This window comes from Bubalus bubalis, chromosome 6, assembly GCF_019923935.1.
Source record: "Bubalus bubalis isolate 160015118507 breed Murrah chromosome 6, NDDB_SH_1, whole genome shotgun sequence".
NCBI lineage: Eukaryota > Metazoa > Chordata > Mammalia > Artiodactyla > Bovidae > Bubalus > Bubalus bubalis.
Genome location: NC_059162.1, coordinates 110,342,454 through 110,356,094, shown reverse-complemented (window position 1 = coordinate 110,356,094; position 13,641 = coordinate 110,342,454). Strand labels below are relative to the sequence as shown.

The 13,641-nt window shown below is 49.9% G+C and overlaps 2 protein-coding genes across 3 annotated transcripts; both read right to left on the bottom strand.

Annotated features, from left to right (window-relative positions):
* Positions 1-1,679: 1,679 nt before the first annotated feature.
* LOC112585789 (platelet-activating factor receptor-like) lies at positions 1,680-7,529 on the bottom strand. The gene is made up of 2 exons (XM_044945276.1): positions 5,901-7,529; positions 1,680-4,606 (listed from the first exon to the last, which is right to left on the bottom strand). The coding sequence occupies exon 2, from the start codon at positions 4,591-4,593 to the stop codon at positions 3,589-3,591; it is 1,005 nt and encodes a 334-aa protein (XP_044801211.1). The 5' UTR covers positions 4,594-4,606; positions 5,901-7,529; the 3' UTR covers positions 1,680-3,588.
* Positions 7,530-8,466: 937 nt separating this feature from the next.
* On the bottom strand, positions 8,467-13,434 carry TMEM35B (transmembrane protein 35B). 2 transcript variants are annotated; one of them, XM_006051578.3, is made up of 3 exons: positions 11,731-11,905; positions 10,114-10,294; positions 8,467-9,168 (listed from the first exon to the last, which is right to left on the bottom strand). In XM_006051578.3, the coding sequence occupies exons 1-3, from the start codon at positions 11,836-11,838 to the stop codon at positions 9,071-9,073; spliced, it is 387 nt and encodes a 128-aa protein (XP_006051640.3). In that variant the 5' UTR covers positions 11,839-11,905; the 3' UTR covers positions 8,467-9,070. The 2 variants fall into 2 exon arrangements, with proteins under 2 accessions (XP_006051640.3, XP_044801212.1); XM_044945277.1 differs by lacking the exon at positions 10,114-10,294 and having other exon boundaries at positions 11,731-13,434.
* Positions 13,435-13,641: the final 207 nt, after the last annotated feature.

The following is a 13,641-nucleotide window of genomic DNA, read 5'->3' as shown; positions in this document are numbered from 1 at the left end:
AGGTCCCAGTCCCTGAAGCTGGAATGTAGTCCATGGAGCTGGTTTCAGGGCCAGTGAAGGACAGCTGCAGCCACAGGGGCACCTAGGGGACCAAGGGGAAATGCTATATTCCCACTAAGTCTAGAAGAAAGGCAGATAGATGGCAAGGCAAAGAATCAGCTGCAGAGAGAGCACCTGGGGCCAGGGCCTGAGGACGAGAGAGAAACCAGCTGAAGTCTGACAGGCTTCCCTACAGAGGTGGAAGGAGCAGGTGGGGCCTGGTCTCCAGGGGAGGACTCAGGAAGAGCAAGCAGGGTCACAGAGGATGCGGGGCTGGCTGAGGGACTCTAAGCAGGTGTTTGCAGAGCCCAAGGGGTTGGATCCAGAGACCTGGACAGTAACTGAATTGAGGGAAAGAGCAGGGGTCAGTAGAGAAGGGAAACTTTCTTCTTTCTGAGTCAGGAGCAGCTTCTCTGCACCACGTGTGCACCCCACAGCCACAGGGTGTGGCCTGGGTGGGTCGGGGTGAGAGTTGGGCATTTCTGGCTTCACTAGAGGGACAGGGGCCTAGGGCATACTGAAAACATGAGCTAGACGCCACCAGCTTCTAGAAACAGTTGGCAGAGTTTTTCCTGGATCCTAGAGAAAGTGGGTGTCCAGCATCTAATCAAGGACCAACCTGGGCTCATTCTTTTTCATCCTGGTTTGAGAGTGGGTCTTAGGTCAAATTCTTGAAGGTTTAGAATAAAGAAGGCAACCAAAAATCCAAAAGGATTGACAGTGCAAAGCAGTCTAGTCTCTCTTATCCCTCAGGCTCTTTGCCTCTGGGTTATCTCCCCAAGTTCCCACTCCTCTGAGTCAGCAGGGAGAGAATTCCAACACACAGTAACTCCAGACAGATGCCTTCTTTCCATTATGCCTGACCTCCCAGAGGCAATCGACTCTCAAGTTCTTTTTCCCTAGGTCAGACAAAGAAGACTAAGTTAGACATCTCCCAAAGGAAACTACTTCACTAAGGGAAAAGTCACATCAAAAGCAAGATAGTACAAGACCACAGGGATGGATGATGCCGCAGGGAATCATTTTTTATTTGGACAAAATAAAATTCAGCCTCAGGAGATTCAGCTGGCTCTAGTGTGGACACAGGATCATTTCTCAGACTCAGCTTTGCACAGTCCCTGGGGATGAGCAATTCATTCCACCAAAGCAAGTGAATTCATGATGTGGGCTCAAGCTGTTTCTGCTGGCCTTGGCTTGAGATGATGGTCAATGTTGCATGGAATGAGCCAACGAAACTCCCAGGGAAGAAGGATGACAATTATTGCAGACCTACCAGTGGGTATTTGGGTTCTTGCTTAATTCCTCCAGTGAGAAAGTCAGGGTAAAGTTTGGCTAGTGCGAGGTCTCAGGTGATACCCCTTCTCTTCCTACTCCTGCCCCAGACAGGTTTCAAACAAATATGGAGGAGACTGAGAAGCCTTCCAGGAAAAAGAACAAATTAACTATGCTCACAGTTGAAATACAGACAGAAGTCCAGAGAGGCAAGTGAAAATATCCATTTCTAGTGAGGTTGTGGTAAAACAGGGAGTGTTACAAAGTTGTTGATTGGTATGTAATTGGTACCCCATTTTTGGAGGCAATTTGGTGATGTGATTAAACAATTTAAGTGCACATACATACTCCTTGACATAGCAATTTCATTGCCAGGGATTTATTCTATAGATTTACAAGTATGCAAAGATTTGTGGACAGAGACACTCATTGCATCATTATTTATCACAGTAAAACAGTAGAAACAAATGCCCATTAACAGGGGGACCAATTGAGTAAAATAAATACTTTGCATTTATTAAAAAAATGAGGTTGATCGATATGTGCTGATATTAACAGATGTACAAGATATATTAAGTGAGGAGAGCACAGAAAAGCCTTGTACTACTATCCCATTTGTGGATTTTTGGAGGAAATTGACTATACATATATTTGTACTGAAATAGAAAACCTCTGGAAAGATATACACTACAAGAAACTGTGAACAGTGGTTACCACTGGGGGACCTTTATTTTCTATTTTGCATTTTTCTCTAGTACTTTGAATTTATTTTTATGAATGTGTATTACTTTTAAAATGCAAAAGAAAACATTTAAATAAGGAATAAAGGACCAATGAAAGGTAATTTATCAAAAATAAAAGAAGAAATTTCTCAAATTTACTATTAGAAGGCAAATTCAGTAATAGGACTAGAAGTCAGTAAGACATGGTGGCTGATCGGTGAACTTGTCCTGACCCAGCTGACTTGGCAACGTGAATATGCTGCCCTCACTCATTAAACTCGAGACCCAAGCAGTCTTGCTATGGAGCCCCCAGTAACATGGCTGAAGAGAGGGAGAGGTTCCCTTTCCCACTTGAAGCCAACTGCTAAGTCATCAAGGCACAAGGAGAGAAAGAACCAGAGGCCAGAACCATTGGCAGGGATTTGCACCGACAGTCTCTCTGCTCAGCTGAAGCTGAAGGCAGCAAGTCTGGCCAATCCCTCTCCCAGGTAATAGCAGGATGGATATCCAGCTTGGTTATCTCCAAGTCTTGGCCCTGGAATCTTGGCACATTGGAGGTGATGGACGAGTTGCAGATAACCAGCAACAGCAAAAGGAAGCAATCACCAGTACTCAGTCAGGAATGCATCTGGGTAATATAAGCTTAGAGAATCCCAGAAACACTTGAAGAAAATCTGAGACTGGAGTGTCTGAATGAGTCCTTGGGCGTTTTAAGCTAATGATATTCACGTTTCATGCATTCATCTGACATACTGAAGTGTTACTATGTGCAAAGAACAATAGCAAGCAGTAAATAAGGCAAACATGGAATTCATTAAGTTGAATTGGATAAAAATAAAACTGCCACTATTCAACCTTTCTGGGTCTATAAAAATGGCACTTTCTTATGGATCAACATAAACACATTCTGAAAAGAGAAAGAACTACAGGGAGAAAAACTAAGGAAAAAAAAAGGGGGGAAGAACTATCCAGTTAATTGCTTGATTGCAATTATGGAAAGACCTGTAAGGGAGCAATCATATCTAATCCAGTCTAGGGTATGGTGTCTGTGGTGCTGATCAAGAAAGCTTCCACCTTTGAGGAGGTGATAATGAAAAGGAATTAATGAAGGAGACCGAGGGACATCATTCCTGGCAATCAATTCGAAAGGCCTTGAAGGGCAGGAAACTGGTCTGTTCCAGGGACTGATAATGTGACTCAACCCACAGAGACGGGCAGACGTGGTAGAGAAGAGGGAAGATGCGGGTGAGAGGATGCGGAGAGTGAAGCTGGAGCCAGTCAGGCCTTGGAGGACCTTTTAAGGACTTTGGGGTTTATCCCAAGAGATTTTAAAAACAATGGCATACTATGCGTATCCAAACAATGGTCAAGTCTAGGGAACTTTCGGCTTACAAAGTTTTCCCCCTTTTGGCAGAGCCTGGAGGTCTACAGTTACAGGCGGCTAGTATGTGGCTGTGTCAGAATTGGAATCCACGTCCTTGCAAAGAGCTTCCACCACCCAGGACTCGGCTGGGAGGGTGGCAGGGGTGAAGCAGGCAGCGGACCAGGGACCCTTCTAGGAAGAGGCCAAGGAGGCCGAGTGCGCCCCAGATGCCCCCACCCCCAGACGGCAGCTCAGCGCCCAGCAGTCCTGGCGGAAGCGGCGCACCGAGAAGCAGTAGATGAGAGGGTCCAGGCAGCTGTTGAGACTCAGCAACGCCAGGCTAAGGGTGTGCAGGACGTCGAGCGTGGAGGTGGCCCGGCATCCGCCGCCTTCGCGGCTCGCGGCGACCTCCTGCCCCGTTACCCAGGGTGCCAGCAGCAGGTGGTAGGGCGCCAGGCAGAGGGCGAAGACCAGCAGGAGCCCCAACACCATGGTCCTGGCCGCGCGCCGGTGCGCACCGGCGCGGGCTGGGCCCGGGCCCGAGGGCGCGGCAAGCGCCCGCGCCACGCTCACGTAGGCCGCGAGCACCAGCAGGAAGGCGGCGGTGAAGAAGGCCACGGTGGTGTAGGCCAGGCCAGCGCGCGCCCAGCCGCGCTCCAGGCAGCGAGAGGCGCCGCCCGGCCCGGGGCTCAGCGCGTGCGGGGCGGCCAGCGAGGGTGCGGCGCAGGCCAGGCCTGCCAGCCAGGCGGCGGCGCACGCGGCGCGGGCCGGGCCGCGGCGGCGCAGGGCCGGGCGGGCGGCCGCCTTGGGCCCGGGCCGGTGCACGGAGCTGCAGCGGCACACGCTGATGAGCGCCGCGAAGGCCACGGCCGCGTAGGTGGACACATAGTAGGCAGCCCCGGCTGCACGGCAGGCGGCCTCCGGGAAGGGCCAGTGGGCCGGGCCCAGGTAGTAAGTGAGCCACAGCGGCAGCGTGAGCGTGAAGAGCACGTCGGCCAGGGCCAGGTTGAGCAGGTAGAGACGCAGGGCCTGGCCCAGGCGCCTGCCGCTGCGGACGAACACCGCCAGGGCCGCCACATTGGCCGGCAGCCCCAGGCCCAGCGCCAAGGCATAGGCCGCAGGCACCACAATGAAGCGAGCAGGGTCGTCCCAGGGTCTGCAGCCGCCAACACCCAGGTCCCCCACGCTCCTGTTCATCTCGGACCTTGGACTAGCAAGAGGAAGAGAGATCACTGTGGAGGCCAGCCGCACAAGAAGCCCTCCACCCCGCCTTTCCTCGCCAGACCCGTCCTCTCTTCCAAAATCCGTGGTGGGAGGAGACTAGGAGCCGGGAAGCCCCCGTGAGGGGCTGAGGAATTAGTTCCGCCGGTGCCCGCTGGAGGTGGAGCAGAGGGGACTACAGAGTTAGTAGAATGAGCTTGGTGAAAGATGTGGGAAATGAGGGCGGGTCAGGAATCCCAGATAGCTTGGAAATTTTTCACCTTGGTAACTGGGAAGGTGGAAGTGCCCCCTTATAGGTGGAGTAGGGCTCCACTTTGTGGGGCACTGGCATGTGCATCAAGCCCCAGCAAGGCTGAGCCAACAGGAAGTCATAGAGAAACCAGGGTGGAATACAGACTCCTTCCCCGAAAAAGCCCAATCCTCCAGCTCCAGTGCCATCCAGGTCAGTAGAGGAGAGGCATGGATGGAGTTATGGCCGTAGGATGCAGTGACCCAGGAGACAGGCCCCTGCCCAGTGACCTTGGACTTATCTTGGTGAATGTCCTCTCTGGGGCTTGCCTGGAGCACCTTGGGCAGGGCTGAAAAGCTTTCACATCTCAGGCTTTCCAGCCTGTTTCCTTCCCCCTCATCTTTTGACCACAAAGAAGTCCGGGGTCTGATTTGGAATTTTGGACAGCAAAGCAAAAGGAGCACAGGCCCAGAAATCAGGCAGATTCTAGATACACACATTTATCTGCCATGTGACCTTGGGCAAATTACTCAGCTTCACAGAGCCTGTCTTCTCTGCTGTAAAATGGAGATTAAAATACCTACCTCACAGGGTTGTTCGGAGGATTATGAGAAAACATAAGTAAAACTCTGAGCACTGGCTGACACTGGGGAGATACTGCATAACCATTAGCTCCCTTCCCCTCTAGGCAGCACACGGATAAATGTGTGCACCCACACAGGCACACACACACCGTTAGAGACAGACACCTCAGGCAAATAGCACAAAGACATCTGGGCATACTGCCCCTCTCTCCAAGGGGGGATATGGGCACAAGCCCATGTCCTGTTCCTATTTTTGGCACACAGTCACACTCCTAGGATATCCCAAAACTTAGTTCCTCCAATACCAAAATTTGTACTTCTGCCTTTGAGCTTCACAGGCTCATCCTTTCTGGGATCGTGAATGAGTCTATTCCTTTCTCCCCCTCCCTCTAGGCTCTGTCCACCAAGTCTCTGTCCCTCCACTTCCCCACTCTGAACCTCTCCCTGCCATCCCACCAGATGACTCCTACCTCTTGCTGCTCTGGCTGCTACAGCTCTCTCTGGGGCCCGGGGTCTAAGGAGCTGAGACAGGGCAGAATCCACTCCCACCCACACATCCTAGACCCTCCCATCAACCAACTAATCCTAGACAGGGCATGAAGAATGGGAGCAACAGCTGGAGGGGCAGGGGTCCACCTGTGGCAGCTATGAGTGGGGTGTGTGGGATGCAGCCAGAGCCCCAAAGGAAAGGAATATCATTGCAAGGCATGCGGGCACAGGGAGGGAGATAAAAATGTATAAGGAAGGCCTTGCTGCTGAATGTCATTCTGCTGACCTGACCAATGCTTAGGCTGTGGTTTGGGGAGGAGGGTGCCATTTCCTAAGGCCTGGCTTCTCCTCCGACTGAGGCAGCACTGCTAAAGCTGAAGATACTCCTGCTGCTGTCAATCCCAACTACTCCTCCATACCAGCTGGCCAGCCTACTTCTCCAGCACCCTGCCTTTCCTGCAGCTGCTGGTTGGGCCCTAGAGTCAAGCTTGCAGGGCCTTGTAGCTTCTAATCAGCTTACAGGCCAGGCCTTGGTAAACAGGAGCCTTCAATCTAATGCCAGCTGTGAGAGATTTTACTCAAAGTCCCGGCTGGAGACAGGCTGGCTGTGGAATCCTGGAAGGGGTGGAGATGGGAAGAGGCCGGGCTCCTAGGGTGTCCAGGCTCTACTTTCAAGAGCTTCAAAATATCCATGCAGAGGGGCAATTCTGGGAAGCAATGCAGATTTAATTACGTTGGACTGATCATCCCATTTACCTTAAAGTTGAAGAGCAGGGGTGCCACGCCTGCCCACTTCTGACTTTGGCAGCTGGTGCGGTGGGAAGTGTTGGGTTCTGGAGTCAATCAAGCCTTAATTCTAGTCTCAGCACTGACACGTGGGCACTTAAGCTTTCTGAATCCACTTTCCCATCTGTAGAACTGCTATTTAATAACAGCATTTACTGAGCACTTATTATGTGCAGGCACTATTGTAAGCACTTTAACTCACTAAGTCTTCACAGCAACTCGATAAAAATCTTTGCCATTATTATCCATATTTGGCAAGTAAGTGGTAAGAGGCACTACCTACTCTCTCCCTTCTCTTGCTGACCACTTGACCAGTGTGGGTAAATCTTAACTAGTCTAAGTCCATCATGGGAATTCCATTCCCCATGCCAGTGATTGGTGTAAGAATGGAAATATGACATAATTCTGCAGAGTGGGATATGAGGGAAACCTAGGGGTCTTCTAAAAGAGCTTTCCTCTCTCTTTTCATCATGGTATATTATATGCAAATGCGTTGTCTGGAGCTGCTGCAGCTATTTTATAACCGTGATGTCAGTAGTCAATAAATTGAAAGAAGCAGAGGACAAAGTTGAAAGAATATCAGTCTGGTGTCATCCTAAAGCAGCCAAAATATGCAACAATGAAACTGAAGCTGTTATCTCTGGACCTCGCCTAACAGAAAAAGGTTCCTTATTGTTTTGACACTCTGTATATGTAGAGGGTTTCCCAGATGGCTCAGCAGGTGAAGAAACTGCCTGCAATGTAGGAGACACAAGTTTGATCCCCAAGTTGGGAAGATCCGCCAGAGAAGGAAATGGCAACCCACTCCAGTATTCTTGCCTGGAGAATTCCATGGACAGAGGAGCCTGGCAGGCTACAGTCCTTGGGGTCACAAAGAGTCAAACAGGACTGAGCAGCACCAGCACACGTAGTATGCATATATATACACATACACATACACACACACCTACTATAGATAGATTGCATCACTGTGTCTTCAGACACCAGACCTAAGAGTGCCAGTTTGCCTGAGGTTCCCAGCTTGTCAGTGTCAGAGCAGAAATTACCGTTCTATAGTGAAGATGAAATGGAGTAATATACACTTTTCTTTTACTTTTACTTCTTTTACTTTTCTTCTGTGGGCTCGCAAAAGCCACTGTCCCTACCCCCAAAAGCAAGTTGTAGGCTGGTGGCTAGAGTATTTGTATAAATAAATGAACTTTTTTCTTCATTATTTTCCTTGATAGGAAGCACATCATTTTCCCTACCTAGGTGAAGGCGGTTGGGGATATGACAGTAGGCACCTTAACATGGTCACTGGCCCTTGAGAATTGTCTCACACGCACGCTTCTGACTCCCTAGGGCTTCTGCGATTCATCCCAGGTTTCCGGCACTGCTTTAACACACTGCTTTAACAACACCTTTTGGAGTTGGCTGTCCCCTGCCTCTACATAGATGTCCAAGGAGCACTGCACCGAGTGCCCTGGCGGTTTCAGATCCTGTAAAATGATGACTCGATGCCCATTTTTGTTAGCTTTGTGACTCTAAAGTGCATGAGATAAAAAGGAATGGGAGGGATTATCTCATGTGGCTCAGCAGGCAAAAGCAGGTATTCTTAATATTCTGCCATACTCAGTGTGTAAATTCTAAGCTTATAATAAAATCTTAAAAACATGCATGCCTTTTGAATCAGCACCCTTGCTTCAAAGGAAAGAAAATAAGTATGTAGAGGTGATTCACTGTGAGGTTTACAATAGCTAAAAAAATCGGGAACAATCCAAATGTTCCTAGTGGGGGCCTTTATAAATACATCACACTGCAGCCTTACAATGGAATACTACGCAACCATTAACATTAATGAGATAAAATAGACGTGGAATGGTGTTAGTTACAGTGTGTTAGGTTTAGAAAGCAAGGAAAATAAAGTAGTACATATAGTCTCATTTTCATTAAAAATATATCCAAATAAAGACACAGGAAAAAGTTGGGAGGTAGTTATACAAAGGAATTGAAAGTATCAATAGTTATTTGGGGCATTAAAAGTTTGGGTCATTTAAATTTACTTTCACATGACATGAGGAATGCTAAGAGTATGTAACATGGACTCTTCAAAAAAAGAGCAGTAAAGTGTCCAAGAGAAAGCAGGGCCAGGTAGACCACATGTCTACTTGAGAAAGCAGAGCCAGGTAGACCAGATGTCTACTTCAACACTGGCCACCCTTGGGTATATGGGTAACAAGGTGACACTCTGTCTTCCACCACGTTTCTGCTTTGACAGTGATATGGCCTGAAGGGACAAGAGATACTCTACTCCCAGGATTCCTTGAATGGACTTGGAGACTTCTTCCTAGTGGGTCTGGACATCTTTTCTGGTTTGGACTTAGAGCTAGCAGATATCCAGCAGCAGCAGGAGCCCCAGGCAGACGATGGCTGGGACGCAGGTGTTCAGTGACTCTTTTAGAGACACCAAAGTGAAGATAGCCCCTAGAATGGAAAATGAGGTTCCTGAGGCATTCCCTGGGAGATCCAGGAGATCAGAGCCCTCCAGCCAAGGTTGATTCATTCGAGCTTAAGCCCTCTCTTGAACACCGTCCCCCTCCCCACATACACACACCCTAAACTAGCTGCTCTCAACCCTCTGATCCCCCAGAAAAAGCAGAACCAGAAATCAGAAGTTTCTTAAACTAACACAGCCCCTCTCAGATGGCAAGAAAGAAAACAGCAACAATCCAACCAAACAGGGCATGGAGTGAGTAGGTGGGCATTTTCTGAAGGATCAGATTGCCCCTGATCCTTCTCCTTTCTCAACCCCAGTGAAGGGAAGGGAAGGCCCAGGGACTGGTGGTGGATATGGTGGGGAAGAGCTAAAAATGGGGCAAGCTGCGGAGATGGAAAGAAAGCCTAGAAGAAGGGCAGGAGCGCCAGCAGCAAGGGTGACACAAAGCCAGGGGATACAGAAGAGCCTGAAGATGTCTGGCCTTTGAAGAAGCAGCTGTCTTTGTACACTGGCAGTTCCTGTGGGGAGAGCCACTGAAAGGGGGCCCTCCAGGAATCATCCGCCTTTCTGTTCAGGGGGCCCGGCTTTCTTGCTGTTCCACCTGCCAGACACATGAGTCCAGTGGCAGCTGCTACTTCCTCCCCTCATCTCAGGTTAGGGGGTGAAGAGAAAGGGGTAGGGGCTTTTAGGTTCCAATATATCCTTATGACAGAAATATCATGCAGCCAATAGAACTGCTGACAACTGTTATAGTGTAAGTTTTAAAAGCACCTATCCTAGTCTGAAGACCATGGAAACTGCAAGTGAGCAGAAAGTGCTTCTGGTTCCAGAGAAAAAAGGGTGGCAACAGTCAAGAGAACAGTCAGATTTTTTCCTCCCGCAGAAGTCCCCATTTCACCAGCCCGGTTGCACACCCCCCCCACCCCCCTTACCCATCATGAGCAGCGTCAGAATCAAGTTACTCATCTCTTGCAGCATCGGTGGGCCCAGGACCAGCAGCAGCCCAGCCAGCAGTTCCAGCCAGCCCACAGCCACTTGGTAGCTCATGGGATCTGGTTGGTAGCCGAACACCTTCAGCGGAAACACCTCAGCGAACTGCACGAACAGGGCTTTCTAGGGGTGGCAGGGAATGCCTGTCAGCCACAGTCACCAAGGATCCACTTCCCAGATGCTCCGCAGGGGCATTCTGTGCCAGCACCCTTAACTCCCCCAGCAAAGGAGCTACTATTCTAGGCCAGGGCCAGGGCTGACCTCAGCCAGCCTGGAAAGGAGAGGGCCCCGCTGAGGGGCTGAACTTTGGCATCAGAAAACACTTTATGCTCCAAAAAGGGCTGGATGGTGGTACACAGATGGACGAACTTTCTCACCAGATTACAACCCAGCCCCAGATTCCAGGAAGAGGAAGCTAGGCTTGGCCCCTCTTATCTAGTGCCAAGGCTTGGGAACTTCATGACTTCTCTTTCCTTCTGCCTGGCCTGGTTTCTCTTCAGGCTACTACGCAAGGGAGTATTTGGAGATGAGGAAGGGGATGGAAGGAGAGATTGTATTGTTCATTAAACAGATTCTACTGAATATCATATGCTGGGACCCAGATCTCACTGCAGCAGACAGGAGGTTGAGGGGTTCAGAGTGACTCAACTCTCTGACTCAAACTCTGTCCTGAGCCACATGACTTCACCTGGACCCTTAGGGTGGCTACTTTCTCCTGCTCCCCAACCTCAGTTCTACCTCCCCTACTCAGGGCTCTAAGGAAGAAACTCTAAGCCGTCAGGCTCTGAGGATGTTTCCCCAACCCACCCTAAGCCAGGCCAACCGGGGGCAGGGGCGGGGAGGTGGGGTGTACTTTGTCTAGAAAGTCTGGCTGGTTTAAGGGGCTCGGTGGATTGGTGGGCAGAAAGACATGTCAGCATTCCCGAGAGTGGAACTAGACAGGGAGCGGAAGGGCGACTTATATGCCTCCCTCTCGGCCCCGGGAAGGATTCCGGATTCTAAGTTCAGTTCAGCTGCTCAGTCGCCTCCGACTCTCTGCGACCCCACGGACGGCAGCACGCCAGGCTTCCCTAAGGTAGTTGAAGGTCTAAAGTTTGGGTCCTGCTTCCTGACTAGCTGTGTAGCCTTTAGCAGAAACACTCCACCTTCAGGGCAAGTTTCCTATTTTGTCAAGCGGGGATTAGTTAAACCTCTGCCTCGTGAACTTTCCGAGAACTCAAGCAAACGAAGCAAGGGAGCTCGGTCCTACTCCCTCCCGCAAAGGGTCCCCGAGCATTCCTCTTCCGGCTCTAGATTTGCCTGGAAGGGGATACCCGATGGGAAGGGAATGGCAGAGACTCGCAGGAACTCCCCAGGCCGGTGCCCACGTGTGCGCCGCGGGGCAGGCGCTCTCCCCCAGCGCTAGCGCCGTCTAGCCCTAAGGCAGGCGGGTCCGCGGGGCGCGGGCAGGCGGGGCGGGGGCCGGCCGGGCACCTGGGTAACGGCCGGGGTTGCAGCCCCCGCTGCCGAGCGGTCGATCCCCCCGCCCGAGCGCCCTCCGCCCACGCCGCGCCGCTCACCATCTGCTCCGACACCGGAGCCGAGATCTGCTCCGAGAGCTTGGCCGCCCCCGTGAGCGCGAAGAAGCTGCCCAGCAGCACGCGCAGAGCGGTGAGCGGGAGCGCCATGGCCGCGCAGGCATGCGGGCCGCGCCCGCCCCGGGGTGGGCGCCGCCGAAAACCCGCCCCCTGCCGCCCGGGCGTTGCCTCTCTCCCCGGGCGGCCGGAAGACCTCGCCTCCCAGCGGGGCTGCCTCCCTCCCTCGGCCCGGCAACGGCTGCGAGAAGAGACACCGCAGGGGCAGGGCATCCCCATCTCACAGCTGGGGACACTGACGCCCGCTTGCTCTTAACTGACACTAAACGGTCCCTTCTGAATTCAGGGAAAGTTTCCCAGCCAATATGGACAGAGCAGAAGATACACGGGTATCTGGACGTGGCTTGCAAAAGAGCTCCATTTGGGTGAAAAGACGGTGGGGCAGGGGGTCGCTCCTGCCCCTGCCACGCTAGCTTGGCGATCAGAGCTGTCACCTAACCTCAGCGGGCCCCAGTGGTGTCCTCATCTGAAATGCGGATAGCGCAGTATCGTCCTGAGATACAGCACAACGCCTGACACCAAGAATTATTTGTAAATTATTTGTGAAATTATTAGGAATATATCAATTGCTAGTGATTATAAAACAAGCTGTTTCTTATCTTTGCCTGAAATATATTTTCGCTCTAATATCTCTCAGTTGAAATTACAATGTGAAAGGTGTTTGAAAATTCAGCTATGTGCAGCGGTGGGTAGAGACGTTTGCACTGAACAAAACCTTGCAGTCCACTCCTGGCCCATTTTCTTTTACCGAAATCTATCTAAACCTGGATGAGAAAACGATGACAAATTCAGAAAGTGCTTTTTTTTTTTTTTTTCTAACTAACCCCCACCCCCAGCTAACAATGCTTGTTTACATTTTTTAATGATTTTTTTTAACTTAAGGTAGCTTTCATGACACTTGAAAATATATGAAATTCATATTACAGTGTTCATAAATAAGCAGTTTAACTGAACCACAGTTTGTGTATTGTCTACCACTCCATTTGTGATGCAACAAGAGAACTGAGTAGTTCCCACCATATTGCCTGCAAAACCTAAAATATTCACTACCTGGCCTCTTATGAGAGGCCTCTAGAGAGCCGAGAGGCCCCTAAACAGGGGTCTCAAATTCTCCTGCTGCTTCCATTTCCTGTTAGCCAAGCTGCTTGGATCTGGTTTTCTATCTACCCACAACCGGCTGGCTGAAGACTGAAATGTCTCGTGTTTCTAAAGGCCAAGCAGTTTCAACATCCAAGTGTGTTAGCTATTACATTATAAACTGGGCCTTTCGCTGAGTCCCTTTGCTGTCCACCTGAAACTATCACAACATTGACAACACTGTTAATTGCTATACCCCAACAAAAAATAAAAAGTTAAAACAAAACACCAACCAAAAAAAAAAACCAAACTGGGCCTTTCATTACCTACATCTTTGTCACTAATCCAAATGACTGATCCATCAATAAAATAGCTAAGTTCTCCACCTTGGACTATTAAAATTATATATAGTTATGTATAAACGTGTAATTATTAAATTCCTCAACAAAAAGAGAAGAATTATTAAAACATATTTAATCACCGAGAACATATATCCACATTATGAAATTATATTTTCAGATACTCATACAAAATTTAACACAAAATTATAGACTTTGATAATAAGGAATACGCAGATTACTATTCTTTCTCCTTTACCAATTTTTCTATCCTCGGAATTAAAGATGTGACAGCAAGTCGTAGTGCAGGGCCAGAAACCAACAGATTCCTTTGTTTTGACTCAGTCAAAGCTGAAAAGGTAGCATCACATAAATAAATAGTTGAAAAAGGTAATAAGAATCTCATCGCCTTTTCATGGAG

Coding starts and splice junctions, on each gene's coding strand:
- TMEM35B (XM_006051578.3), bottom strand. CDS start 11,838: ATGGCGCTCCCGCTCACCGCTCTGCGCGTGCTGCTGGGCAGCTTCTTC. Junction 10,295..11,730: donor CTCCGGTGTCGGAGCAGATG/GTGAGCGGCGCG, acceptor TGCCACCCCTAG/AAAGCCCTGTTCGTGCAGTT. Junction 9,169..10,113: donor TCTGACGCTGCTCATGATGG/GTAAGGGGGGTG, acceptor TTTCCATTCTAG/GGGCTATCTTCACTTTGGTG.
- LOC112585789 (XM_044945276.1), bottom strand. CDS start 4,593: ATGAACAGGAGCGTGGGGGACCTGGGTGTTGGCGGCTGCAGACCCTGG.